Source organism: Arvicanthis niloticus, assembly GCF_011762505.2.
Source record: "Arvicanthis niloticus isolate mArvNil1 chromosome Y unlocalized genomic scaffold, mArvNil1.pat.X SUPER_Y_unloc_4, whole genome shotgun sequence".
Taxonomy (NCBI): Eukaryota; Metazoa; Chordata; class Mammalia; order Rodentia; family Muridae; genus Arvicanthis; species Arvicanthis niloticus.
In genome coordinates, this window is record NW_023045021.1 from 2,758,334 (window position 1) to 2,786,276 (window position 27,943).

The 27,943-nt window shown below is 52.7% G+C and overlaps 1 protein-coding gene across 1 annotated transcript; it reads left to right on the forward strand.

The window, feature by feature from the left end:
• The first annotated feature begins 24,115 nt into the window (after window positions 1–24,115).
• Window positions 24,116–27,220, forward strand: LOC117701286 (testis-specific Y-encoded protein 1). Its single transcript, XM_034493084.2, has 6 exons — window positions 24,116–24,821; window positions 25,734–25,811; window positions 25,954–26,062; window positions 26,146–26,291; window positions 26,386–26,471; window positions 27,135–27,220. The coding sequence occupies exons 1-5, from the start codon at window positions 24,216–24,218 to the stop codon at window positions 26,446–26,448; spliced, it is 1,002 nt and encodes a 333-aa protein (XP_034348975.1). The 5' UTR covers window positions 24,116–24,215; the 3' UTR covers window positions 26,449–26,471; window positions 27,135–27,220.
• Window positions 27,221–27,943: the final 723 nt, after the last annotated feature.

Sequence of the window (27,943 nt, forward strand, 5' to 3'; positions counted from 1 at the left end):
TCTCTGCCTCTCTGCCTCTCTCTCTGCCTCTCTCTCTGCCTCTCTGCCTCTCTGCCTCTCTGCCTCTCTGCCTCTCTGCCTCTCTGCCTCACTGCATCTCTGCCTCACTATGCCTCTCAGCCTCGGCCTCTCTGCCTCTCTGCCTCTCTGCCTCTCTGCCTCTTGGCCTCTCGGCCTCTCTGCCTCTCTGCCTCTCTGCCTCTCTGCCTCTCTACCTCTCTACCTCTCTATATGCCTCTGCCTCTCTGCCTCTTTGCCTCTCTGGCACTGCCTCTCTGCCTCTCAGCCTTAGTCTCTCTCCTACTTTTTCTCAGCTTCTGCCTCTGTCTCTCTGCCTCTCTGCCTCTGTCTCTGCCCCTTCCCCTGCCTCTGGCTATGCTTCTCTGACTCTGCCTCTTTGCCTCTGTGCCTCTGCCTGGGCCTCACTGCCTCTCTCTCGGCCTCTCTCTGCTTCTCTCTGCCTCTCTGACCCTCTGCCTCTCTACCTCTCTGCCTCTCTGCCTCTCTACCTCTGCCTCTCTGCCTCTCTGCCTCTCTGCCTCTCTGCCTCTCTCTGCCTCTCTCTGCCTCTCTCTGCCTCTCTGCCTCTCTGCCTCTCTTCCTCTCTGTGTCTCTACCTCTCTGCCTCCCTCTGTCTCTAATTTTCTACCTGTCAGCCTCTTCCTCTACCTCTCTGCCTCTTCCTCTGCCTCTCTGCCTCCCTGCCTCACTGCTGCGCTGCCTCTGGCTCTCTACCTCTTCCTCTCTGCCTCACTGCTTCTCTTCCTCTCTACCTCTCTGCCTCTCTGCCTCTCTGCCTCTCTCTGCCTCTATATGCCTCTATATGCCTCTCTCTGCCTCTCTGCCTCTCCCTCACTGCATCTCTGCCTCACTGCATCTCAGCCTCACTACATCTCTGCCTCTCTGCCTCTGCCGCTGCCTCTCTGCCTCTCTGACTCTCTGCCTCTCTATGCCTCTCTGCCTCTCTGCCTCTCTGCCTCTCTGCCTCTCTGCCTCTCTGCCTCTCTGCCTCTCTGCCTCTCTGCCTCTCTGCCTCTCTCTGCCTCTCTGCCTCTCTGCATCTGCCTCTCTGCCTCTCTCCCTCTCTGCCTGTCTGCCTGTCTGCCTCTCTGCCTCTCTGCCTCTCTGCCTCTCTGCCTCTGCCTCTCTGCCTCTCTGCCACTGCCTCTGCCTTGCTGCCTCTCTGCGTCTCTGTCTCTCTGCCTCTCTGCTTTTCTTCCTCTCTGCTTCTCTGCCTCTCTGCCTCTATGCCTCTATGCCTCTCTGCCTCTCTGCCTCTCTCTGTCTCTCTGTGCCTCTCTCTGCCTCTCTCTCTTTGCCTCTCTCTGCCTCTCTCTCTCTCTCTCTCTCTGCCTCTCTCTGCCTCTCTCTGCCTCTCTCTGCCTCCCTGCCTCCCTGCCTCTCTGCCTCACTGCTTCTCTGCCTCTGTGCCTCTCTGCATGTCCTACTCTGCCTCTCGGTTTCTCTGCCTCTCGGCTTCTCTGCCTCTCTGCCTCTCTGCCTCTCTGATTCTCTGCCTCTCTGCCTCTCTGCCTCTCTGCCTCTCTGCCTCTCTGCCTCTCTGCCTCTCTGCCTCTCTGCCTCTCTGCCTCTCTGCCTCTCTGCCTCTCTGCCTCTCTGCCTCTCTGCCTCTCTGCCTCTCTGCCTCTCTGCCTCTCTGCCTCTCTGCCTGTCTGCCTGTCTGCCTGTCGTCGTCTGCCTGTCTGCCTCTCTGCCTCTCTGACTCTCTGACTCTCTGACTCTCTGACTCTGTCTCTCTGCCTCTGCATATGTCTCTGTACATTTGCCTCTGTGCCTCTGACTCTCTGACTCTGACGCTCTGACTGTGACTCTATTTCTCTTCCTCTCTGCCTCTGCATCTGGCTCTTCCTCTGCAACACTGCATCTCTGCCTCAGTCTCTGCCACTGCTTCTCTGCATTTGCCTCTCTGCCTCTGCCTCTGCCTCTCTTCCTCTGCATCTGTGCTTCTGCCTCTCTGCATCTCTCCCTGACCCTGGCCCTGCCTAAGCCTCTGCCTCTCTGCCTCTCAGCCTTTGTCTCTCTCCTACTTTTTCTCAGCTTCTGCCTCTGTCTCTCTGCCTCTCTGCCTCTGTCTCTGCCCCTTCCCCTGCCTCTGGCTATGCTTCTCTGACTCTGCCTCTTTGCCTCTCTGCCTCTGCCTGGGCCTCACTGCCTCTCTCTCTGCCTCTCTCTGTCTCTCTCTGCCTCTCTCTGCCTCTCTGACCCTCTGCCTCTCTGCCTCTCTGCCTCTCTGCCTCTCTGCCTCTCTATCTCTGACTCTCTGCCTCTCTGCCTCTACTTCTCTGCCTCTCTGCCTCTCTGCCTCTCTGCCTCTCTGCCTCTCTGCCTCTCTGCCTCTCTGCCTCTCTCTGCCTCTCTCTGCCTCTCTCTGCCTCTCTCTGCCTCTCTCTGCCTCTCTGCCTCTCTGTGTCTCTGCCTCTCTGCCTCTCTCTGTCTCTAATTTTCTACCTGTCAGCCTCTTCCTCTGCCTCTCTGCCTCTTCCTCTGCCTCTCTGCCTCACTGCCTCGCTGCCTCTGCCTCTCTACCTCTCTGCCTCTTCCTCTCCGCCTCACTGCCTCTCTTCCTCTCTACCTCTCTGCCTCTCTGCCTCTCTGCCTCTCTGCCTCTTTGCCTCTCTGCCTCTCTGCCACTCTGCCTCTCTGCCTCTCTGCCTCTCTGCCTCTCTACCTCTCTATATGCCTCTGCCTCTCTGCCTCTTTGCCTCTCTGCCTCTGCCTCTCTGCCTCTCTGCCACTGCCTCTGCCTTGCTGCCTCTCTGCCTCTCTGTCTCTCTGCCTCTCTGCTTTTCTTCCTCTCTGCTTCTCTGCCTCTCTGCCTCTATGCCTCTATGCCTCTATGCCTCTCTCTTTCTGTCCCTCTCTCTGCCTATCTCTGCCTCTCTCTGCCTCTCTCTGCCTCTCTCTCTTTGCCTCTCTCTGCCTCTCTCTCTGCCTCTCTCTGCCTCTCTCTGCCTCTCTCTGCCTCTCTCTGCCTCTCTCTGCCTCGCTGCTTCTCTGCCTCCGAGCCTCTCTGCATCTCCTACTCTGCCTCTCGGCTTCTCTGCCTCTCTGCCTCTCTGCCTCTCTGATTCTCTGCCTCTCTGCCTCTCTGCCTCTCTGCCTCTCTGCCTCTCTGCCTCTCTGCCTCTCTGCCTCTCTGCCTCTCTGCCTCTCTGCCTCTCTGCCTCTCTGCCTCTCTGCCTCTCTGCCTCTCTGCCTCTCTGCCTCTCTGCCTCTCTGCCTCTCTGCCTGTCGTCGTCTGCCTGTCTGCCTCTCTGCCTCTCTGACTCTCTGACTCTCTGACTCTCTGACTCTGTCTCTCTGCCTCTGCATATGTCTTTGTGCATCTGCCTCTGTGCCACTGACTCTCTGACTCTGATCCTCTGACTGTGACTCTATTTCTCTTCCTCTCTGCCTCTGCATCTTGCTCTTCCTCTGCAACACTGCATCTCTGCCTCAGTCTCTGCCACCGCTTCTCTGCATCTGCCTCTCTGCCTCTGCCTCTGCCTCTTTTCCTCTGCATCTGTGCTTCTGCCTCTCTGCATCTGTCCCTGCCCCTTCCACTGCCTAAGCCTCTGCCTCTCAGCCACTCTGCCTCTGCCTCTCTGCCTCTCAGCCTTTGTCTCTCTCCTACTTTTTCTCAGCTTCTGCCTCTGTCTCTCTGCCTCTCTGCCTCTGTCTCTCTGCCTCTCTGCCTCTGTCTCTGCCCCTACCCCTGCCTCTGGTTATGCTTCTCTGACTCTGCCTCTTTGCCTTTCTACCTCTGCCTGGGCCTCACTGCCTCTCTCTCTGCCTCTCTCTGCCTCTCTGCCTCTCTGCCTCTGTGCCTCTCTGCCTCTCTACCTCTGACTCTCTGCGTCTCTGCCTATGCTTCTCTGCCTCACTGCCTCTCTTCCTCTCTGCCTCTCTGGCTCTCTGCCTCTCTGCCTCTCTGCCTCTCTGCCTCTCTGCCTCTCTGCCTCTCTGCCTCTCTCTGCCTCTCTCTGCCTCTCTCTGCCTCTCTGCCTCTCTGCCTCTCTCTGTCTCTAATTTTCTACCTGTCAGCCTCTTCCTCTGCCTCTCTGCCTCTTCCTCTGCCTCTCTGCCTCTCTGCCTCACTGCCTCACTGCCTCTGCCTCTCTACCTCTCTGCTTCTTCCTCTCTGCCTCACTGCCTCTCTTCCTCTCTACCTCTCTGTCTCTCTGCCTCTCTGCCTCTCTCTGGCTCTCTCTGCATCTCTCTGCCTCTCTATGCCTCTCTATGCCTCTCTATGCCTCTCGGCCTCTCTATGCCTCTCGGCCTCTCTGCCTCTCTGCCTCTCTGCCTCGGCCTCTCTGCCTCTCTGCCTCTCTTCCTCTCTGCCTCTCTGCCTCTCTGCCTAGGCCTCTGCCTCTCTGCCTAGGCCTCTGCCTCTCTGCCTCTCTGCCTCTCTCTCTGCCTCTCTCTCTGCCTCTCTGCCTCTCTGCCTCTCTGCCTCTCTGCCTCTCTGCCTCTCTGCCTCACTGCATCTCTGCCTCACTATGCCTCTCAGCCTCGGCCTCTCTGCCTCTCTGCCTCTCTGCCTCTCTGCCTCTTGGCCTCTCGGCCTCTCTGCCTCTCTGCCTCTCTGCCTCTCTGCCTCTCTACCTCTCTACCTCTCTATATGCCTCTGCCTCTCTGCCTCTTTGCCTCTCTGGCACTGCCTCTCTGCCTCTCAGCCTTAGTCTCTCTCCTACTTTTTCTCAGCTTCTGCCTCTGTCTCTCTGCCTCTCTGCCTCTGTCTCTGCCCCTTCCCCTGCCTCTGGCTATGCTTCTCTGACTCTGCCTCTTTGCCTCTGTGCCTCTGCCTGGGCCTCACTGCCTCTCTCTCGGCCTCTCTCTGCTTCTCTCTGCCTCTCTGACCCTCTGCCTCTCTACCTCTCTGCCTCTCTGCCTCTCTACCTCTGCCTCTCTGCCTCTCTGCCTCTCTGCCTCTCTGCCTCTCTCTGCCTCTCTCTGCCTCTCTCTGCCTCTCTGCCTCTCTGCCTCTCTTCCTCTCTGTGTCTCTACCTCTCTGCCTCCCTCTGTCTCTAATTTTCTACCTGTCAGCCTCTTCCTCTACCTCTCTGCCTCTTCCTCTGCCTCTCTGCCTCCCTGCCTCACTGCTGCGCTGCCTCTGGCTCTCTACCTCTTCCTCTCTGCCTCACTGCTTCTCTTCCTCTCTACCTCTCTGCCTCTCTGCCTCTCTGCCTCTCTCTGCCTCTATATGCCTCTATATGCCTCTCTCTGCCTCTCTGCCTCTCCCTCACTGCATCTCTGCCTCACTGCATCTCAGCCTCACTACATCTCTGCCTCTCTGCCTCTGCCGCTGCCTCTCTGCCTCTCTGACTCTCTGCCTCTCTATGCCTCTCTGCCTCTCTGCCTCTCTGCCTCTCTGCCTCTCTGCCTCTCTGCCTCTCTGCCTCTCTGCCTCTCTGCCTCTCTGCCTCTCTGCCTCTCTGCCTCTCTCTGCCTCTCTGCCTCTCTGCATCTGCCTCTCTGCCTCTCTCCCTCTCTGCCTGTCTGCCTGTCTGCCTCTCTGCCTCTCTGCCTCTCTGCCTCTCTGCCTCTGCCTCTCTGCCTCTCTGCCACTGCCTCTGCCTTGCTGCCTCTCTGCGTCTCTGTCTCTCTGCCTCTCTGCTTTTCTTCCTCTCTGCTTCTCTGCCTCTCTGCCTCTATGCCTCTATGCCTCTCTGCCTCTCTGCCTCTCTCTGTCTCTCTGTGCCTCTCTCTGCCTCTCTCTCTTTGCCTCTCTCTGCCTCTCTCTCTCTCTCTCTCTCTGCCTCTCTCTGCCTCTCTCTGCCTCTCTCTGCCTCCCTGCCTCCCTGCCTCTCTGCCTCACTGCTTCTCTGCCTCTGTGCCTCTCTGCATGTCCTACTCTGCCTCTCGGTTTCTCTGCCTCTCGGCTTCTCTGCCTCTCTGCCTCTCTGCCTCTCTGATTCTCTGCCTCTCTGCCTCTCTGCCTCTCTGCCTCTCTGCCTCTCTGCCTCTCTGCCTCTCTGCCTCTCTGCCTCTCTGCCTCTCTGCCTCTCTGCCTCTCTGCCTCTCTGCCTCTCTGCCTCTCTGCCTCTCTGCCTCTCTGCCTCTCTGCCTGTCTGCCTGTCTGCCTGTCGTCGTCTGCCTGTCTGCCTCTCTGCCTCTCTGACTCTCTGACTCTCTGACTCTCTGACTCTGTCTCTCTGCCTCTGCATATGTCTCTGTACATTTGCCTCTGTGCCTCTGACTCTCTGACTCTGACGCTCTGACTGTGACTCTATTTCTCTTCCTCTCTGCCTCTGCATCTGGCTCTTCCTCTGCAACACTGCATCTCTGCCTCAGTCTCTGCCACTGCTTCTCTGCATTTGCCTCTCTGCCTCTGCCTCTGCCTCTCTTCCTCTGCATCTGTGCTTCTGCCTCTCTGCATCTCTCCCTGACCCTGGCCCTGCCTAAGCCTCTGCCTCTCTGCCTCTCAGCCTTTGTCTCTCTCCTACTTTTTCTCAGCTTCTGCCTCTGTCTCTCTGCCTCTCTGCCTCTGTCTCTGCCCCTTCCCCTGCCTCTGGCTATGCTTCTCTGACTCTGCCTCTTTGCCTCTCTGCCTCTGCCTGGGCCTCACTGCCTCTCTCTCTGCCTCTCTCTGTCTCTCTCTGCCTCTCTCTGCCTCTCTGACCCTCTGCCTCTCTGCCTCTCTGCCTCTCTGCCTCTCTGCCTCTCTACCTCTGACTCTCTGCCTCTCTGCCTCTACTTCTCTGCCTCTCTGCCTCTCTGCCTCTCTGCCTCTCTGCCTCTCTGCCTCTCTGCCTCTCTGCCTCTCTCTGCCTCTCTCTGCCTCTCTCTGCCTCTCTCTGCCTCTCTCTGCCTCTCTGCCTCTCTGTGTCTCTGCCTCTCTGCCTCTCTCTGTCTCTAATTTTCTACCTGTCAGCCTCTTCCTCTGCCTCTCTGCCTCTTCCTCTGCCTCTCTGCCTCACTGCCTCGCTGCCTCTGCCTCTCTACCTCTCTGCCTCTTCCTCTCCGCCTCACTGCCTCTCTTCCTCTCTACCTCTCTGCCTCTCTGCCTCTCTGCCTCTCTGCCTCTTTGCCTCTCTGCCTCTCTGCCACTCTGCCTCTCTGCCTCTCTGCCTCTCTGCCTCTCTACCTCTCTATATGCCTCTGCCTCTCTGCCTCTTTGCCTCTCTGCCTCTGCCTCTCTGCCTCTCTGCCACTGCCTCTGCCTTGCTGCCTCTCTGCCTCTCTGTCTCTCTGCCTCTCTGCTTTTCTTCCTCTCTGCTTCTCTGCCTCTCTGCCTCTATGCCTCTATGCCTCTATGCCTCTCTCTTTCTGTCCCTCTCTCTGCCTATCTCTGCCTCTCTCTGCCTCTCTCTGCCTCTCTCTCTTTGCCTCTCTCTGCCTCTCTCTCTGCCTCTCTCTGCCTCTCTCTGCCTCTCTCTGCCTCTCTCTGCCTCTCTCTGCCTCGCTGCTTCTCTGCCTCCGAGCCTCTCTGCATCTCCTACTCTGCCTCTCGGCTTCTCTGCCTCTCTGCCTCTCTGCCTCTCTGATTCTCTGCCTCTCTGCCTCTCTGCCTCTCTGCCTCTCTGCCTCTCTGCCTCTCTGCCTCTCTGCCTCTCTGCCTCTCTGCCTCTCTGCCTCTCTGCCTCTCTGCCTCTCTGCCTCTCTGCCTCTCTGCCTCTCTGCCTCTCTGCCTCTCTGCCTCTCTGCCTGTCGTCGTCTGCCTGTCTGCCTCTCTGCCTCTCTGACTCTCTGACTCTCTGACTCTCTGACTCTGTCTCTCTGCCTCTGCATATGTCTTTGTGCATCTGCCTCTGTGCCACTGACTCTCTGACTCTGATCCTCTGACTGTGACTCTATTTCTCTTCCTCTCTGCCTCTGCATCTTGCTCTTCCTCTGCAACACTGCATCTCTGCCTCAGTCTCTGCCACCGCTTCTCTGCATCTGCCTCTCTGCCTCTGCCTCTGCCTCTTTTCCTCTGCATCTGTGCTTCTGCCTCTCTGCATCTGTCCCTGCCCCTTCCACTGCCTAAGCCTCTGCCTCTCAGCCACTCTGCCTCTGCCTCTCTGCCTCTCAGCCTTTGTCTCTCTCCTACTTTTTCTCAGCTTCTGCCTCTGTCTCTCTGCCTCTCTGCCTCTGTCTCTCTGCCTCTCTGCCTCTGTCTCTGCCCCTACCCCTGCCTCTGGTTATGCTTCTCTGACTCTGCCTCTTTGCCTTTCTACCTCTGCCTGGGCCTCACTGCCTCTCTCTCTGCCTCTCTCTGCCTCTCTGCCTCTCTGCCTCTGTGCCTCTCTGCCTCTCTACCTCTGACTCTCTGCGTCTCTGCCTATGCTTCTCTGCCTCACTGCCTCTCTTCCTCTCTGCCTCTCTGGCTCTCTGCCTCTCTGCCTCTCTGCCTCTCTGCCTCTCTGCCTCTCTGCCTCTCTGCCTCTCTCTGCCTCTCTCTGCCTCTCTCTGCCTCTCTGCCTCTCTGCCTCTCTCTGTCTCTAATTTTCTACCTGTCAGCCTCTTCCTCTGCCTCTCTGCCTCTTCCTCTGCCTCTCTGCCTCTCTGCCTCACTGCCTCACTGCCTCTGCCTCTCTACCTCTCTGCTTCTTCCTCTCTGCCTCACTGCCTCTCTTCCTCTCTACCTCTCTGTCTCTCTGCCTCTCTGCCTCTCTCTGGCTCTCTCTGCATCTCTCTGCCTCTCTATGCCTCTCTATGCCTCTCTCTGCCTCTCTGCCTCTCCCTCACTGCATCTCTGCCTCACTGCATCTCTGCCTCACTACATCTCTGCCTCTCAGCCTCTGCCGCCGCCTCTCTGCCTCTCTGCCTCTCTATGCCTCTCTGCCTCTCTGGCTCTCTCTGGCTCTCTCTGCCTCTCTTTGCCTCTCTATGCCTCTCTCTGCCTCTCTGCCTCTCCCTCACTGCATCTCTGCCTCACTACATCTCTGCCTCTCAGCCTCTGCCGCCGCCTCTCTGCCTCTCTGCCTCTCTGTCTCTCTCTGCCTCTCTGCCTCTCTGCCTCTCTGCCTCTCTCTGACTCTAATTTTCTACCTGTCAGCCTCTTCCTCTGCCTCTCTGCCTCTTCCTCTGCCTCTCTGCCTCTCTGCCTCTCTGCCTCTCTGCCTCTCTGCCTCTCTGCCTCTCTGCCTCTCTGCCTCTCTGCCTCTTTGCCTATCTGCCTCTCTGCCTCTCTGTTTCTGCAGGTCGGCCTATCGGCCTCTCTGCCTCTCTGCCTCTCTGACTCTCTGCCTCTGTCTCTCTGCCTCTGCATATGCCTCTGTGCGTCTGCCTCTGTGCATCTGAATCTCTGACTCTGACCCTCTGACTGTGATTCTATTTCTCTTCCTCTCTGCCTCTGCATCTGGTCTTCCTCTGCAACACTGCATCTATGCCTCAGTCTCTGCCACTTCTTGTCTGCATCTGCCTCTCTGCCTCTGCATCTGCCTCTCTGCATCTTGCCTGTCAGCCTCGACCTCTGCCTCTCTACCTCTTCCTCTGCCTCTCTACCTCTGTCTCTCTGCCGCTTCAGCTGCCTCTGCCTATGCTTCTCTGCCTCTGCCTCTTTGCCTCTTCGCCTCTGCCTAGGCCTCTGCCTCTCTGCTCTCTCTCTTCCTCTCTCTCTGCCTCTCTCTCTGCCTCTCTGCCTCTCTGCCTCTCTGCCTCTATGCATTTCTGCCTCTCTGCCTCTCTGCTGCTCTGCCTCTCTGCCTCTCTGCCTCTCTGCCTCTCTGCCTCTGCGCCTCTCTGCCTCTGCGCCTCTCTGCCTCTCTGCCTCTCTGCCTCGCTGCCTCGCTGCCTCGCTGCCTCTCTGCCTCTCTCTGCCTCTCTGCCTCTCTGCCTCTCTGCCTCTCTGCCTCTCTGCCTCTCTGCCTCTCTGCCTCTCTGCCTCTCTGCCTCTCTGCCTCTCTGCCTCTCTGCCTCTCTGCCTCTCTGCCTCTCTGCCTCTCTGCCTCTCTGCCTCTGCGCCTCTCTGCCTCTGCGCCTCTCTACCTCTCTGCCTCTCTGCCTCTCTGCCTCTCTGCCTCTCTGCCTCTCTGCCTCTGCGCCTCTCTGCCTCTCTGCCTCTCTGCCTCTCTGCCTCTCTGCCTCTCTGCCTCTCTGCCTCTCTGCCTCTCTGCCTCTCTGCCTCTCTGCCTCTCTGCCTCTCTGCCTCTCTGCCTCTCTGCCTCTGCCTCTCATTCTCTCTGCCACTGCCTCTGCCTCTCTGCCTCTCTGCCTCTCTGCCTCTCTGCCTCTCTGCCTCTCTGCCTCTCTGCCTCTCTGCCTCTCTGCCTCTCTGCCTCTCTCTCTGCCTCTCTGCCTCTCTGCCTCTCTGCCTGTCTGCCTCTCTGCCTCTCTGCCTCTCTGCCTCTCTGCCTCTCTGCCTCTCTGCCTCTCTGCCTCTCTGCCTCTCTGCCTCTCTGCCTCTGCCTCTCTGCCTCTCTGCCTCTCTGCCTCTCTGCCTGTCTGCCTCTCTGCCTCTCTGCCTCTCGGCCTAAAGGCCTCTCGGCCTAAAGGCCTCTCTGCCTCTGCCTCTGCCTCTCTGCCTCTCTGCCTCTCTGCCTCTCTGCCTCTCTGCCTCTCTGCCTCTCTACCTCTCTACCTCTCTACCTCTCTACCCCTTTATACACCTCTGCCTCTCTTCCTCTCTGCCTCTGCCTCTCATTCTCTCTGCCTCTCTGCCTCTCTGCCTCTCTGCCTCTCTGCCTCTCTGCCTCTCTGCCTCTCTGCCTCTCTGCCTCTCTGCCTCTCTGCCTCTCTGCCTCTCTGCCTCTCTGCCTCTCTGCCTCTCTGCCTCTCTCTCTGCCTCTCTCTCTGCCTCTCTGCCTCTCTGCCTCTCCTCTGTCTCTCTGCCTCTCTGTTTTTGCAGGTCGGCCTCTCGGCCTCTCTGCCTCTCTGCCTCTCTGACTCTGCCTCTGTCTCTCTGCCTCTGCATATGCCTCTGTGTGTCTTCCTCTGTGCATCTGAATCTCTGACTCTGACCCTCTGACTGTGATTCTATTTCTCTTCCTCTCTGCCTCTGCATCTGGTCTTCCTCTGCAACACTGCATCTATGCCTCAGTCTCTGCCATTGCTTGTCTGCATCTGCCTCTCTGCCTCTGCATCTGCCTCTCTGCATCTTGCCTGTCAGCCTCGTCCTCTGCCTCTCTACCTCTTCCTCTGCCTCTCTACCTCTGTCTCTCTGCCGCTTCAGCTGCCTCTGCCTATGCATCTCTGCCTCTGCCTCTTTGCCTCTTCGCCTCTGCCTAGGCCTCTGCCTCTCTGCTCTCTCTCTGCCTCTCTCTCTGCCTCTCTGCCTGTCTGCCTCTCTGCCTGTCTGCCTCTCTGCCTCTCTGCATTTCTGCCTCTCTGCCTCTCTGCTGCTCTGCCTCTCTGCCTCTCTGCCTCTCTGCCTCTGCCTCTCATTCTCTCTGCCACTGCCTCTGCCTCTCTGCCTCTCTGCCTCTCTGCCTCTCTGCCTCTCTGCCTCTCTGCCTCTCTGCCTCTCTGCCTCTCTGCCTCTCTGCCTCTCTGCCTCTCTGCCTCTCTGCCTCTCTGCCTCTCTGCCTCTCTGCCTCTCTGCCTCTCTGCCTCTCTGCCTGCCTCTCTGCCTCTTTGCCTGTCAGCCTCGTCCTCTGCCTCTCTACATCTTCCTCTGACTCTGCCTTTCTGCCTCTATGCCTCTGCCTCTCTACCTCTCTGACTCTGCCTCTGCCTCTCTGCCTCTTTGCCTGTCAGCCTCTTCATCTGCCTCTCTACCTCTTCCTCTGCCTCTGCCTCTCTGCCTCTCTGCCTCTCTGCCTCTCTGCCTCTCTGCCTCTCTGCCTCTCTGCCTCTCTGCCTCTCTGCCTCTCTGCCTCTGCCTCTCATTCTCTCTGCCACTGCCTCTGCCTCTCTGCCTCTCTGCCTCTCTGCCTCTCTGCCTCTCTGCCTCTCTGCCTCTCTGCCTCTCTGCCTCTCTGCCTCTCTGCCTCTCTGCCTCTCGGCCTCTAGGCCTCTAGGCCTCTCGGCCTAAAGGCCTCTCGGCCTAAAGGCCTCTCTGCCTCTGCCTCTCTGCCTCTCTGCCTCTCTGCCTCTCTGCCTCTCTACCTCTCTACCTCTCTACCTCTCTACCCCTTTATACACCTCTGCCTCTCTTCCTCTCTGCCTCTGCCTCTCATTCTCTCTGCCACTGCCTCTCTGCCTCTCTGCCTCTCTGCCTCTCTGCCTCTCTGCCTCTCTGCCTCTCTGCCTCTCTGCCTCTCTGCCTCTCTGCCTCTCTGCCTCTCTGCCTCTCTGCCTCTCTGCCTCTCTGCCTCTCTGCCTCTCTCTCTGCCTCTCTCTCTGCCTCTCTGCCTCTCTGCCTCTCCTCTGTCTCTCTGCCTCTCTGTTTCTGCAGGTCGGCCTCTCGGCCTCTCTGCCTCTCTGCCTCTCTGACTCTGCCTCTGTCTCTCTGCCTCTGCATATGCCTCTGTGTGTCTTCCTCTGTGCATCTGAACCTCTGACTCTGACCCTCTGACTGTGATTCTATTTCTCTTCCTCTCTGCCTCTGCATCTGGTCTTCCTCTGCAACACTGCATCTATGCCTCAGTCTCTGCCATTGCTTGTCTGCATCTGCCTCTCTGCCTCTGCATCTGCCTCTCTGCATCTTGCCTGTCAGCCTCGTCCACTGCCTCTCTACCTCTTCCTCTGCCTCTCTACCTCTGTCTCTCTGCCGCTTCAGCTGCCTCTGCCTATGCATCTCTGCCTCTGCCTCTTTGCCTCTTCGCCTCTGCCTAGGGCTCTGCCTCTCTGCTCTCTCTCTGCCTCTCTCTCTGCCTCTCTGCCTCTCTGCCTCTCTGCCTCTCTGCCTCTCTGCCTCTCTGCCTCTCTGCCTCTCTGCCTCTCTGCCTCTCTGCCTCTCTGCCTCTCTGCCTCTCTGCCTCTCTGCCTCTCTGCCTCTCTGCCTCTCTGCCTCTCTGCCTCTCTGCCTCTCTACCTCTCTACCTCTCTACCTCTCTACCCCTTTATACACCTCTGCCTCTCTTCCTCTCTGCCTCTGCCTCTCATTCTCTCTGCCACTGCCTCTCTGCCTCTCTGCCTCTCTGCCTCTCTGCCTCTCTGCCTCTCTGCCTCTCTGCCTCTCTGCCTCTCTGCCTCTCTGCCTCTCTGCCTCTCTGCCTCTCTGCCTCTCTGCCTCTCTGCCTCTCTGCCTCTCTGCCTCTCTGCCTCTCTGCCTCTCTGCCTCTCTGCCTCTCTGCCTCTCTGCCTCTCTCTCTGCCTCTCTGCCTCTCTGCCTCTCCTCTGTCTCTCTGCCTCTCTGTTTCTGCAGGTCGGCCTCTCGGCCTCTCTGCCTCTCTGCCTCTCTGCCTCTCTGACTCTGCCTCTGTCTCTCTGCCTCTGCATATGCCTCTGTGTGTCTTCCTCTGTGCATCTGAATCTCTGACTCTGACCCTCTGACTGTGATTCTATTTCTCTTCCTCTCTGCCTCTGCATCTGGTCTTCCTCTGCAACACTGCATCTATGCCTCAGTCTCTGCCATTGCTTGTCTGCATCTGCCTCTCTGCCTCTGCATCTGCCTCTCTGCATCTTGCCTGTCAGCCTCGTCCTCTGCCTCTCTACCTCTTCCTCTGCCTCTCTACCTCTGTCTCTCTGCCCCTTCAGCTGCCTCTGCCTATGCATCTCTGCCTCTGCCTCTTTGCCTCTTCGCCTCTGCCTAGGCCTCTGCCTCTCTGCTCTCTCTCTGCCTCTCTCTCTGCCTCTCTCTCTGCCTCTCTGCCTGTCTGCCTCTCTGCCTCTCTGCCTCTCTGCCTCTCTGCATTTCTGCCTCTCTGCCTCTCTGCTGCTCTGCCTCTCTGCCTCTCTGCCTCTCTGCCTCTGCCTCTCATTCTCTCTGCCACTGCCTCTGCCTCTCTGCCTCTCTGCCTCTCTGCCTCTCTGCCTCTCTGCCTCTCTGCCTCTCTGCCTCTCTGCCTCTCTGCCTCTCTGCCTCTCTGCCTCTCTGCCTCTCTGCCTCTCTGCCTCTCTGCCTCTCTGCCTCTCTGCCTCTCTGCCTCTCTGCCTCTCTGCCTCTCTGCCTCTCTGCCTCTCTGCCTCTCTGCCTCTCTGCCTCTCTGCCTCTCTGCCTCTCTGCCTCTCTGCCTCTCTGCCTCTCTGCCTCTCTGCCTCTCTGCCTCTCTGCCTCTCTGCCTCTCTGCCTCTCTGCCTCTCTGCCTCTCTGCCTCTCTGCCTCTCTGCCTCTCTACCTCTCTACCCCTTTATACACCTCTGCCTCTCTTCCTCTCTGCCTCTGCCTCTCATTCTCTCTGCCACTGCCTCTCTGCCTCTCTGCCTCTCTGCCTCTCTGCCTCTCTGCCTCTCTGCCTCTCTGCCTCTCTGCCTCTCTGCCTCTCTGCCTCTCTGCCTCTCTGCCTCTCTGCCTCTCTGCCTCTCTGCCTCTCTGCCTCTCTGCCTCTCTGCCTCTCTGCCTCTCTCTCTGCCTCTCTCTCTGCCTCTCTGCCTCTCCTCTGTCTCTCTGCCTCTCTGTTTCTGCAGGTCGGCCTCTCGGCCTCTCTGCCTCTCTGCCTCTCTGCCTCTCTGACTCTGCCTCTGTCTCTCTGCCTCTGCATATGCCTCTGTGTGTCTTCCTCTGTGCATCTGAATCTCTGACTCTGACCCTCTGACTGTGATTCTATTTCTCTTCCTCTCTGCCTCTGCATCTGGTCTTCCTCTGCAACACTGCATCTATGCCTCAGTCTCTGCCATTGCTTGTCTGCATCTGCCTCTCTGCCTCTGCATCTGCCTCTCTGCATCTTGCCTGTCAGCCTCGTCCTCTGCCTCTCTACCTCTTCCTCTGCCTCTCTACCTCTGTCTCTCTGCCCCTTCAGCTGCCTCTGCCTATGCATCTCTGCCTCTGCCTCTTTGCCTCTTCGCCTCTGCCTAGGCCTCTGCCTCTCTGCTCTCTCTCTGCCTCTCTGCCTCTCTCTCTGCCTCTCTGCCTGTCTGCCTCTCTGCCTCTCTGCCTCTCTGCCTCTCTGCATTTCTGCCTCTCTGCCTCTCTGCTGCTCTGCCTCTCTGCCTCTCTGCCTCTCTGCCTCTGCCTCTCATTCTCTCTGCCACTGCCTCTGCCTCTCTGCCTCTCTGCCTCTCTGCCTCTCTGCCTCTCTGCCTCTCTGCCTCTCTGCCTCTCTGCCTCTCTGCCTCTCTGCCTCTCTGCCTCTCTGCCTCTCTGCCTCTCTGCCTCTCTGCCTCTCTGCCTCTCTGCCTCTCTGCCTCTCTGCCTCTCTGCCTCTCTGCCTCTCTGCCTCTCTGCCTCTCTGCCTCTCTGCCTCTCTGCCTCTCTGCCTCTCTGCCTCTCTGCCTCTCTGCCTCTCTGCCTCTCTGCCTCTCTGCCTCTCTGCCTCTCTGCCTCTCTCCTCTGCCTCTCTGCCTCTCTGCCTCTCTGCCTCCTCTCTGCCTCCTCTCTGCCTCTCTGCCTCTCTGCCTCTCTGCCTCTCTGCCTATCTGCCTCTCTGCCTCTCTGTTTCTGCAGGTCGGCCTATCGGCCTCTCTCTCTGCCTCTCTGCCTCTCTGCCTCTCTGCCTCTCTGCCTCTCTGCCTCTCTGCCTCTCTGCCTCTCTGCCTCTCTGCCTCTCTGCCTCTCTGCCTCTCTGCCTCTCTGCCTCTCTGCCTCTCTGCCTCTCTGCCTCTCTGCCTCTCTGCCTCTCTGCCTCTCTGCCTCTCTGCCTCTCTTCATTTCTGCCTCTCTGCCTCTCTGCTGCTCTGCCTCTCTGCCTCTCTGCCTCTGCGCCTCTCTGCCTCTGCGCCTCTCTGCCTCTCTGCCTCTCTGCCTCTCTGCCTCTCTGCCTCTCTGCCTCTCTGCCTCTCTGCCTCTCTGCCTCTCTGCCTCTCTGCCTCTGCGCCTCTCTGCCTCTCTGACTCTCTGACTCTCTGCCTCTCTGCCTCTCTACCTCTTTATACGCCTCTGCCTCTCTGCCTCTCTGCCTCTGCCTCTCATTCTTCTGCCACTGCCTCTGCCTCTCTGCCCCTCTCTGCCTCTCTCTGCCCATCTCTGCCTATCTGCTTCTCTGCCTCTCTACCTCTCTGCCTCTCTGCCTCTCTGCCACTCTGCCTTTCTGCCTCTCTGCATCTCTGCATCTCCTACTCTGCCTCTGCCTTTCTGCCTCTCTGTCTCTCTCCCTCTCTGCCTCTCTGCCTCTCTTCCACTCTCTCTGCCTCTCTGCCTCTCTACCACTCTCTCTGCCTCTCTGCCTCTCTGCCTCTCTGCCTCTCTGCCTCTCTGCCTCTCTGCCTCTCTGCCTCTCTGCCTCTCTGCCTCTCTGCCTCTCTGCCTCTCTGCCTCTCTGCCTCTCTGCCTCTTTGCCTGTCAGCCTCGTCCTCTGTCTCTCTACATCTTCCTCTGACTCTGCCTTTCTGCCTCTCTGCCTCTGCCTCTCTACCTCTCTGACTCTGCCTCTGCCTCTCTGCCTCTCTGCCTCTCTGCCTCTCTGCCTCTTTGCCTGTCAGCCTCTTCCTCTGCCTCTCTACCTCTTCCTCTGCCTCTCCTCTGCCTCTCCTCTGCCTCTCTGCCTCTCTGCCTCTCTGCCTCTCTGCCTCTCTGCCTCTCTGCCTCTCTGCCTCTCTGCCTCTCTGCCTCTCTGCCTCTCTGCCTCTCTGCCTCTCTGCCTCTCTGCCTCTCTGCCTCTCTGCCTCTCTGCCTCTCTGCCTCTCTGCCTCTCTGCCTCTCTGCCTCTCTGCCTCTCTGCCTCTCTGCCTCTCTGCCTCTCTGCCTCTCTGCCTCTCTGCCTCTCTGCCTCTCTGCCTCTCTCCCTCTCTGCCTCTCTGCCTCTCTGCCTCTCTGCCTCTCTGCCTCTCTGCCTCTCTGCCTCTCTGCCTCTGCCTCTCAGCCTTTGTCTCTCTCCATCTTTTTCTCAGCCTCTGCCTCTGTCTCTCTGCCTCTCTCCCTCTGTCTCTCTGCCGCTTCAGCTGCCTCTGTCTATGCTTCTCTGCCTCTGCCTCTTTGCCTCTCCGCCTCTGCCTAGGCCTCTGCCTCTCTGCTCTCTCTCTGCCTCTCTCTCTCTGCCTCTCTCTCTGCCTCTCTGCCTCTCTGCCTCTCTGCCTCTCTGCCTCTTTGCCTCTCTGCCTCTCTGCCTGTCTGCCTCTTTGCCTCTCTGCCTCTCTGCCTCTCTGCCTCTCTCTCTGCCTCTCTGCCTCTCTGCCTCTCTGCCTCTCTGCCTCTCTGCCTCTCTGCCTCTCTGCCTCTCTGCCTCTCCTCTGCCTCTCTGCCTCTCTGCCTCTCTGCCTCTCTGCCTCTCTGCCTCTCTGCCTCTCTGCCTCTCTGCCTCTCTGCCTCTCTGCCTCTCTGCCTCTCTCTCTGCCTCTCTGCCTCTCTGCCTCTCTCTGCCTCTCTGCCTCTCTGCCTCTCTGCCTCTCTGCCTCTCTGCCCCTCTGCCCCTCTGCCTCTCTGCCTCTCTGCCTCTCTGCCACTCTGCCACTCTGCCACTCTGCCACTCTGCCAATCTGCCTCTCCATTTTATCCCGAATTTGTTGTCTTTAACATTTTGACTGTGGTAATGCGAAATATCAAAGTTGCTTTGATTTGCATTTTATTTTCCTCATTGATAGGATAAATGTTTTGTGTTTGTTAGGTTTTTAATTTTTTTTACAACTTATTTTGTCTTGTGTGGAGTGTTCTGTCTGCAGGTATGCCTGAAGGCCAGCAGAGGGCACCAGATGTCATAGATGTTGTGAGCCACCATGTTAATGGGAATTGAACTTAGGACCTCTGTCAGAGCAGCCAGTACTCTTAACCTCTGAGCCATCTCTCCAGCCCTTGAGATATTTCTTAACCATTTTTTTTCTTTCAAGAGTTCTCTAGTAAGGTCCTAAGCCCATTTTTCTAGTGGGTCACTCATCTTTTGAATTCCTTATATTTTTGGATGTTAAGCCTCTGTAGATTTCCTCTTTACCTTCTTAATTGTTTCTCTAGCTGTGCTGAAGCTTTGTAATTTTATGAAGACTCATTTTCAATTGTTTGCCTTAATTCCTGGACTAATGGAGTGCTATTTAGGAAGTCCTTTGCTATATCTCTATCATATGAATACTGCCTGTGTTCTGGCCATTACAGGATTTTAGATTTCGGTGTTTCAGATTTATGTCATGGATCCATTTGTAGTTAGTTTTTATACAAAGTGAGATTTATGGTTTACTTTAGTTTGAATATGCCACCATAGCTAGGTCTGGAGCATTGTGAAGGGTATCTAGAATGGAAGATAAGGTAAAGTCATCCAGAAATATCCTGAGAAGGATATCACGTCTTTTCATTTTAATCACTTAATATTTTGAGCTAGGGGAAATAAATGAGGTCAGGCTGCAAGTGTGCTGAGTGAGACATCTTTGAAACTAGATTTTCACAGTGACCTCAAGGGTTCCCTTGTGTGAGGAAGAATCCTGATTTTTAGTCACTGAGAGAACTGGCCAAACACTGCCACTTTGAGGTATGCAGTTTATGAGACAGAGTGATGAAAACATAATCTGCAGTGGTACAGAGTCAACGCCACCTTGCTTTTGTTCCAGAGCTACAAAAAGAAAATACAAATATAAACAAATAAAACACTCTCTCTTATATGTTCAGTGTATGCTTGCTCAGCATCTCCACGTGGCTATTCATTTCACTCACTTTTTCATGATTCCCAACAAAGACTTGGACTCACAGATTTCAAGACCTGTGATTTGATGCTTAAGTTGACATAAGAGGAATGGTTCTAAAACTTCTAACTTGGTTGAATTTTCTTATCAGTGACTTAATTTGAATACTTGTCCCTGCTCATATGTTTGCTATAATATTCTTGTCAGCACTACCTGTCATCATCAAGGGACTTGACACTTTGGAGACAGCATTGTCAGAACATATTGGCAGAACTTCTGATGCCTAACATCCTTTATCTTTTTTTCACTCCTTTCATCCTCATTGGTAGAGCAGCATTAGTAACCATACATCCCTGTCACCATTGATGTCATCAGAATATGCTTATACAAAGTAGTTTTATACTATGCCCTGCACTCTGAAATCTGTGGGTCAAATGTACCTTTATATCTGTTGTTCTACCAACTGTGTATCTTAATGTACCTCCAAAATGGCCTGGACCTCTTCAAAATAACACTGTGAAGCTATACTAGCACGAGTCATATAAGAAAAATAAGAATAAATTGTTTCCACCAGGAAACGCCCAAACTAGATACACTTTTTATGACATTATAGTTACGACAATAATAAATATCTTGATTCACAAATGTGCACCTTTTCGAAAAATCACTGAGATGTTGAGTCATGAACACCCAAGGGTTGTATCCATGATGGGAGAGTTAAGTCCACAAACACACTGCCCTGAAAATACACATGAAAAATCAAATTAATTATTATCAATGTATTTGTTTCATTTATCAGAATGAATTTCAATTTCCAGTTGAGAAAACAAGCAAACCCTTTAATCTTTTAAATCATTAATATTTCTCCTGATTGGCAGGAACGGGGTATGGGTGGGAACGACATGTATCCTAATCTTGGCTTTATGGGTTCAAGGTTTAGCAATTGAAAGAAGAGCAAGAGCAGCAATTATTGGACTTCTACACCTAACTCAGGCAACGATACTTCCCAGTTGACCTCAAGACATGCATTCACTAACTCCTTTACTTATTACGACTATAGTTTGTTTCCTTGATACATAAGCCTGCAATATTGGGCAGTTAAAGTGTCAGGCATTCAAGAATGTGTCTGTGGAAGCAAAACTGTTAATAAAAATAATCCTTTAGTGCCAGAATTAGCTCTCAGGTCTAGTTGATAAGAATTTCTGAAGCAAATACGAGACAATGTGTGGGGCAGAAACTGGAGGAGAGACCATCCAGAGACAGCCCCACCTGGAAATCCCTCTCAGATGCATTCACCATATGCAAACACTGTTGTAGGTGTCTGGAAGTGCATTCTGACAGGAGCCTGACATAGCTGTCTCGTGAGAGTTCTGCCAGAGCCTGACATATACAGAGGAGGATGCTCACAGCTAACCATCAAACTGATTACAGGGTCCCCAGTGGAGGAGATAGAAGACTGAAGGAGCTAAAGGGGTTTGTGGGCCTGTGGGGAGAGCAATAATACCAACCAACCAGAGCTTCCTGGGTCTAAATGACCACCCTGGGAGCACATATGGAGGAACCCATGTCTCTTGCTGTATTTGTAGAGGAGGATGGACTTGTTGGGCATCAATGCAGAGGAGAGGGCCTTGGTCCCTTGAATGCTGGATGCCCCAGGGGGATTTTGAGGGTGGGAATGTGGAAGAAGGTAGATGGGTAGGGGCACACCTTCATAGAAATAGTAGGAGGGAGGATGAATTAAAGGGGCTTCTGGAGGGGCGGGGGTGTGTGGAGAAATGGGATAACATCTGAAATGTAGATTAAAAAAAAAGTACCTGATGATGATGATGATGATGATGATGATGATGATGATGATGATAGAATAAACATAATGGAACTGGCTATGGCAATCAAACATTTGAGACTCTTTAGCATTACTCATATTATGGGGATTATTTATAATTGTCAAGGACAAGAGACACTGGAACAGGCCCATGGAACTTTAAAACAATATCTTCATAAAATAAAAAAGGGGGAGATATATCCCCATACACCACAAATTTGTTTAAATTATGTTCTTTTTATTTTAAAAATTTTAAGACAATTTTAATGCCAAGGGACTTTTTGCTGCGTGTCTATGGCAGTTTACAACTAGGCATACTTATGCACAGGTGAAAGGCACCAAGTACTGGCACAAGGCATGATCCCGATCAGGTATTAAATATGGGAAAGAGGGCATGTAGGTGTTTTTTTTCTGCAGGATGCTGAAGGAGCATGGTGGCTGCCAGAGTGATGAGCGAGACATGCTGATGCCAGGACAAAGAATGAGCTGACCTGTGAGCTTGCTGAGTGCCCTGACAATGTTGACTGGGAAGCTGTATTGGACATATGTTCCCAAACCACCATTGCTTACCTATATACCCCTCATGGGATAAGCTGCTTTGCCTCAAGGTTTCAGACCTTGTGGAACAGAGAATCAAAAAGATAAGTTATAATGACTCTTGTAGTGTTATTAAATGTGATCAGTTATTGAGACTCAATCATGGACTGGTCTAGAAATCAATCCAATACTGGAAATAACAGTCTTCATTTGGAAGTCTGGATCTGGACATTTTCAGAGTCACGTGTGGATATTAGCTGCAGTTCTCAGTGATGTTATGTTAGCAAGAGATAAAGTTGGGACAGGATCAGGATTTCAAACAGGTGTTAGCACATGTGTTAGGGCTCTTTTAATTGCCAAGTGAAAAATACTTTTGTTTCTTCTACAGTATTTAATGTAAGTTGAATTGATTGTACACCTCCTAATTGTGTTTGTGTTTTGAAATCCAGCATGTCAGCTATGGAGGTCTACCAGCCAGCTTTTGTTTTCGTGCCCTGAATGTCACAGAACCTCGGTATTTTAAAAGTATCTTGCAAGTACTGGAAGAAGTGACTCAGGCTTTTAGCAGATACAGGAGGGTAGTGGGCTTGACTATTGCTGGTATAACAGCTTTAATTACATTAATTGCTAGCACCACTGCTTCTGCAATTGCTGTGACACAAGAAGCTAAGGCAGCTACTTTTGTTAATCATTTAGCAAAAAATGTTACTAATGTGTTGAATATGCAAGAGGATTTAGATAGGCATTTGGAAGAACGGATTGATGCTCTTTATCCTATTCAAATTATTGGAAGGAGGTTCAGAATTTAAGGGTAAGGAGCCATCTCGCGTGTCATGCCAAATACCTTTGGATTCATGTTAGTTCTAAGATTGACAGTGGTAGTCATCATAATTAGGAAAAAGTTTAAAGACACTTGTAGTGTATTTGGCACAATTCTACCACCTCTCTGGATGGTTTAACAATACATAGGGAGTTTATGAATTCCAAGAATGCTGCTCTTCTGAGCAGTAGATACTGCAGATAAAATTACCCGTGGCCTGAGGTCGGTATCTCTATTTTGGTCAAGCTTCAAGGATGGCCCATATAGCTTGATCATGCTAAGCCTTTTTGTCTGGGGAATACTTTTATTCCTGCCCATCATGTTAAAGCTTCTCTTCAACAACATCAACATGTTGGCAGCCAAGTACATAGCTTGAACCTGAAAATGGACCCCCAGACAGAGTTATTAAATTAACATGCTGGCAAGCTAAGGTTGGGTGAGATTCTGCACAGAGCCTTACCAACCAAAGACGGAAGTGCACTGCTTTGGATAATGCATATTCCATGATGTGTAAGGAAGGCATTCTTTTCAGAATGACCTAACAGACTAAGTCTTGTTAATGAAAAAAATAAAAGGGACCGGGGAGGGGGGAATGGGGGGGAGGTAAGAGGCGGAGAGCCTTTGGGGGGCTATTTGGCAAGAATCTGACATGGGCCAAGGATAAGGAAATGGGCTGCTTGGCAGGAATATGAAATTGGCCAAGGACAAGGAAGTGGGTTTCAGGCAGGAATCTGACATTAGGCTAGAACAAAGAAGTAATTTCAGGCAGGACTATAAATCTTAGGCTACAACAAGGAAGTAATTTCAGGCAGGAATCTAAATCTTAGGCTAGAACAAGGAAGACATGAAAATGACTTTGGGCTAGGACAGGAAAGTAGGCTCAGATACTTTGGTCATCCCGATAAGCCCTTAGAAACAGTGAACACAGGAGTGTTTGTGGAACTGACTATTTGTGTTTATTGTCTTGTTCGTTCCTTGACTATTTGCATCTGTTGTATTGCTAGTTCCTCAGCCTAGAACTGGCCTTAATACATGCATGTAATTAAAATGGCATAAAAGCATAAAGGAGGAGGGGGGGATGGGATTGGGGTTCTAGGGAAGGCAAATGGGGAAAGGGGATGATATCTGAAATGTAGGTAAATAAAACATTCAATAAAAAAATTTTAAAAAGAGAAGAAAGGGGTTATGGAATCTCCCTCTGTGATGAAGGAAAGCCTAGCTAGGTGTGTGTGTTTCAATGGAGGCTCAGAGAGGCCACTGTGTGAAGCTGTGAAGGTAAAACCTTGATTGCCTTGGAGACCTCAAGATGTTAAGAGATGCCAGAGCCCTGGGATACCTGCTGAGAAAACCTGCTCCAAAGGAGTAGAACCATTACAAGTGAAAGAAGTGTGTTGCGGTCAACAAAGCTGAAAGGAGTTGGACATCAGACATGGAGATGGAGAGTTCAGGCGGAGAGTACCCAGTTTTCAGTCTTGCTTTGGTCCACTATTTTCTCATTATGATACCTTCCTCCATTTTGGAATGGTAACATGTATTCTATGTCATTGTATGTTGAAAGTATGTGATCTGCTTTTTCATTTTGATTTAATAGGGGGTTTGAAGTTAAAAGACTGCCTTGAGCCTTAGAAGAGACTTTGAACTTTGGACTTTTAAACCGTGTTGAGACTGTACAGACTATGAGGGTTGTTGACATTGGACTAAATATACTTTTGCGTTATGAACAAAAAGTATTCCTGATTTTTCTGTAGCTATGAAAGGAGACCACCTTGCTCCTATTTTGTTAAATAATACACCATGCACCAGCACTCCACTTCATTATAATCCTCAAAGCCTTGACCTCTAAGGGAACCACTTTGCTTATAGTTCTGTGCAGGACTTGAGGGATGATTCATTCTCAACTCTGTCAGCTGAGCAACACCTTGCTTAGTATGTATGAATCCTGCTTAGGGACAGGATTTCATCCCTCTTTGCTAAATAGAAAGGTATGCAAGAAGTGGACCTAATGCCCAAATGACGTCACCAACAGCTCAAGGTTTGGCAAGGACAGTCATTCAGTAGAGGAGCACATACCTACCTGTTCATCTGACCAATGAGTGAAAGTGCATCAACAGTAGTAAAGTACAACAGCACCCCAACAAACACGCCAAGTACTTGCCAACTTGTATGTTTCAGGGAGAAATGACACCGTGGCATAGGTTATGCGGGTGTTTGGATAGCCCATTCTACCCACTGTCTAAAACAAGTTGTGACCTCTTCGGGGTCACAGGCACAAGCTTAAGGCCACCTTGAGAAGTGGCAAGGTGTGAGCACAGGACTAGAACCCGGGGACTGGGTGAGGGCTGTGCTTGTGCACCAGGCTGGTTGGAGGCGGGCAAGATTACCTGTGTACTTCTTAATGCAAGACAATTTGAGTCCCGTCTCCTGCTGACGTCACAGTAGCCCACCCAGTCCCGATAGCAACTGAGTCTGCTATGAGGGACTGCCGGGAAAAACTCAGAGGCTGGTTGGCGACTCGGAAGACCATCAGGGTGTAGCATTGAAGGGTCCTGCTGGCTTGAGGCGCAAGAGTCCTTGTACAAGGTTGAGCATCCTATGGAGAGTCCCGAGGAGGGGAGTGTGAGCATGGCTCCCCAGGAATTCCGGGAGCTGGAACTCCTGGAAAGCAGACTTCTGGAAGGAGAGGCCCAAGTTCAGGCACCAGAGCAGAGCCCAGGTGCTCCTGCTGGGGACAATCAGATGGTGAAGCCTCTGGTAATAGGTGGTCCTGTGGAGGACGGGGTATCCCTTGCAGAGGTGGTACATCACCCTGACACGTGTGAGGAGGGGGACGAGGCTGCTATCGGGGAGTTGAAAGTCACAGAGGTGGTGGATGTCAAGAATGAGGGTGAAGAGGTAAAGGAGCACAAGCAGGAAGGTGAACAAGATCAGCAGCCTGAGCTGGAAAAGGACCCAGAGCAGGCATGTGATTCTAAAGACCAGCATGCGATACAAAGGTTGCCACAGTCAAGTGGTGGGCCTACAGAAGGCAGATCTAAAATAGAGGAGCTGGAACTTCTTCAGCTGGAGCTCAGCTTTGTGAATGCCCGCTGTAGTGGAGCTTTAGCCCGGATTAAAGCAAGGGTGGCCAAAGCGCGTGGACCTTACTTTCAGCGCAGAAAGACCATAATCCAGGGCATCCCAGGCTTCTGGGCTAAAGCTGTATCCTTAAGTGTTCTCTCTGGGCATCGGCAGCAAAGAGGGTGAATTGGTTAAGGAGAACTGTGGGGGGTTGGGGTAAGAGCTCCAAAGTTTAGACGATGGAGACCAATCTCATGGTGTTCCGCCCAAAAAGTAAGTGGGGCCCTTGTGCAGCAGGGAATGTGTGATTAGGAACACCAATCACACATTGGCCAGGGACACCAATCACTACTTAAGAGTATCCTACCCTTTGTATGGGAAACAAAGTCGTCCCCTTTAGCACCAGCCCCTGTTGATCTCACTGTGCATTTTGATGCATATTTACTGAAGAAATATTTTGTGACTTTTGAGGCAATACATTACCAACAGTCTCCCAGGCACTGTCAATCCCTTTCCTCCACTATCCCCTTCCTATTAACATAGAAGCTGCCTGCATGTGAAAAGCATGCCAGTCTAATGCACAGGCATGCATACACACCCCTTGTACAAGGTCGGGAAAGGCAGATACAGCCCAGGTTCTTGTCATCCTTTGTGTATACATTGGCCTCTAGGAGCCGAGGAATATTAGATCAACAGCCACTTTATCAGGCAGCTAGCTTGTTTTCTTTAACTATGCATACAAGTTTCCTCATGCCAACTGGACTTCTCATATCGATTTTCTCTGACTGCCCATCATCCCCCAGGGTGTCAGCAGATTCCCATGTCCAAAAGAGTGTAGTTTCTTCCACCTACAGAGGTTCAGATTTTCACAGAACAGGAGACTTAGAACATCTTAGTCATCATGTTCTAAGGGACATGGGGCAATGAAGGAAAGACCTCATGCCCACAGGTCTATGTGGAGGCCTGCTCCAAGGACTGCTCTCATTACACAGTGGCTCACCTGCTTGTAGCTCCTCTTTCCATCGTATAGCAAGGTTCCTTGACCAGAAGCAGATAATGAACCATCCCCAGATGTCGTCCATCATCAGCAGCCAGGATGAAGACTTACTGGGCTACATGTTGAGCTTGGAGGTCAGTTGGAATTGTGTCTGGGCAGAGCATAAGGGGAGTTTCAGGAAAAGCAAATGTGGACAAGCATTACGTTTCACTATCATGTGTGTGCTCTCAGAAGACACCTAGAGATTTCCCTTTTATTTCCTCCACATCTTGACAGGTGGAGTACAATCCTGGGCTGAGGATGTACAGAATGATGTTTTCCTTTAGTGAAAACCCATACTTCCGGAATGACATTGTTACTAAGGATTATGAGCTCAGCATCATTGGTATGTATGGTCACAGGTTATGGGGTGTTGCCTGGACCAGGTATATGGCAAACCCTGTGCTATTCCATATTCCTTTTCTGCAGGATACAAAGAGTCAGATTCTAGTACAATAGAGTGGATAGGTCAGGCTGAACATGGTTATGCCAACTGCATGCAAGACACTACCAGGCTCACTTTCTTCAACTGGTTTTGTGCACACAAATTCCCTGGCTCCAACAGGATTGCTGAGGTTAGCTTTCTCTGACCATCCATTATTCTCTAGGGCTTGGGTGGGTTACTCCTGGGAGTGGGATTTCCATCTTCTGTCCTCCTTCCAATCACAGATAATCATGGATGACCTGTGGCCGAATCCTCTTTACTATTACCCTAAGGAAGACCACTCATGAAGAGAGAACTAGGACACTGCCAGGTGAGCAGACAGTTATATCCTGAAAGGGTGTTTATATGGGGCCTCAGTGGAGAATGAGACAATGGACAGGAATATTTAAGTGTGAGAGAAAGTTGTAAGTATGGGCAAACTTAACATACCTCTGGAGGTGATAATTCCACCGCTACTCTGTGACTCTGTGATGGATTAAAGAGAACTTCCTTGGACTTTTCATTCCTGTTAAGAATCCTGGATCAGAGTGGCTTACCCAGTTTTTGCCTTCAACTAAACAGTTTTCCAACTCAAACCAACATGGTTCTCCTCTGTGTGCTCCTCTGTGGTGACCTCCCAAGTGTCCTCTAGGAGTGAGTTTCTACTAATCCAGGCCTAGCAAACCTGACTGTTTAAATAAACACCTTGGGATATACAGGGAGAGAATATTAGGTAGTCAGGAAAAAAGAAGGCACCACAGAAAGAAAAGATCTGAGGCCTTTCAAAAGTTCTGGGGCCACTCCCACATGTCCCAGTGTGTGTTCATGTGTACATGCATGTCTCTCATCTGTGCATATCGATGTCTGAACCCAGGTGCTGTAGTATTATGAGAATCACCAGTGTTGGGGCGACATCCGTCAAGAACTGGGAAGTATTTAGGAAGCAAGGATGGTGAATATCCACATTGATTATTTTTCTCATATTTTTCTACAGGATAAAGAGCACAGAATTTCTGACTCTAGACCGTTAATGAATGTGCACCACATGTAAAATGGACTTCACTGAGATAAATACTGGCAAAGATCTTCTAGCTTTCTATTAATTATTTGTGGAGTGTGAACAATCACAGAAAGTAATATTCAAGCCCCTGGAGCTAAATTCTCTTCAGTCAGAGTCTCTGACCAGACTAAGGACTTAGAGGATGAGGGTTAAATAAGGAGGTGGATACTTTGCACTGGCGACATCCCTCACAAACACGGGGCCAGTTTCCACTGGGATGGTAGTAAACATGTCTTGCAGGAACAGAGTGATCCCTAAGGCCAGAGTAGATACTGTTGAACAGTAGTCCATTCCCTGTCCCCGGTGAGTTCCTTGGTCTTCCTGTTGTCATAGCTTTACCTGCATCCAGTTGAACAGAAAGTTGTTGGGAAAATAGGAACATGAGTAAAATGTATTTTACAAGTGTACCCCCTTCACATTGGTCATCTCCCCAGAGCTATAAGAATTGCATTAAATGATTTCCTTAATTCCCAGATAAAGATAGTTTAGGGCTTGCATCTCAGCCAGTACAGGGTGACAGTGCCCTAACCACAGAAGTATATAACTATTAATACAAATCTATTTTTGTCTGAAGGAATTGTCATGTAATGTCACCCCTGGCAAGATGGGTACCCTCGTAAAATTACTTGAATGCAGATCCCTTCCTGTGCTAATTCCATCTGAGATCGTCATGCTACAGATGTGTGGAGAGACTCATCAAGGCCCAAAGCCTAACTTTGCCTTGAGGAAGTACTGAAGGAGAG

Bases quoted from the DNA above. Each gene is read 5' to 3' on its own strand.
- LOC117701286 (XM_034493084.2), top strand. From the start codon at position 24,216: ATGGAGAGTCCCGAGGAGGGGAGTGTGAGCATGGCTCCCCAGGAATTC. The intron at 26,063-26,145 runs GTATGTATGGTC...CCTTTTCTGCAG, and splicing joins TTATGAGCTCAGCATCATTG to GATACAAAGAGTCAGATTCT. The intron at 26,292-26,385 runs GTTAGCTTTCTC...TTCCAATCACAG, and splicing joins GCTCCAACAGGATTGCTGAG to ATAATCATGGATGACCTGTG.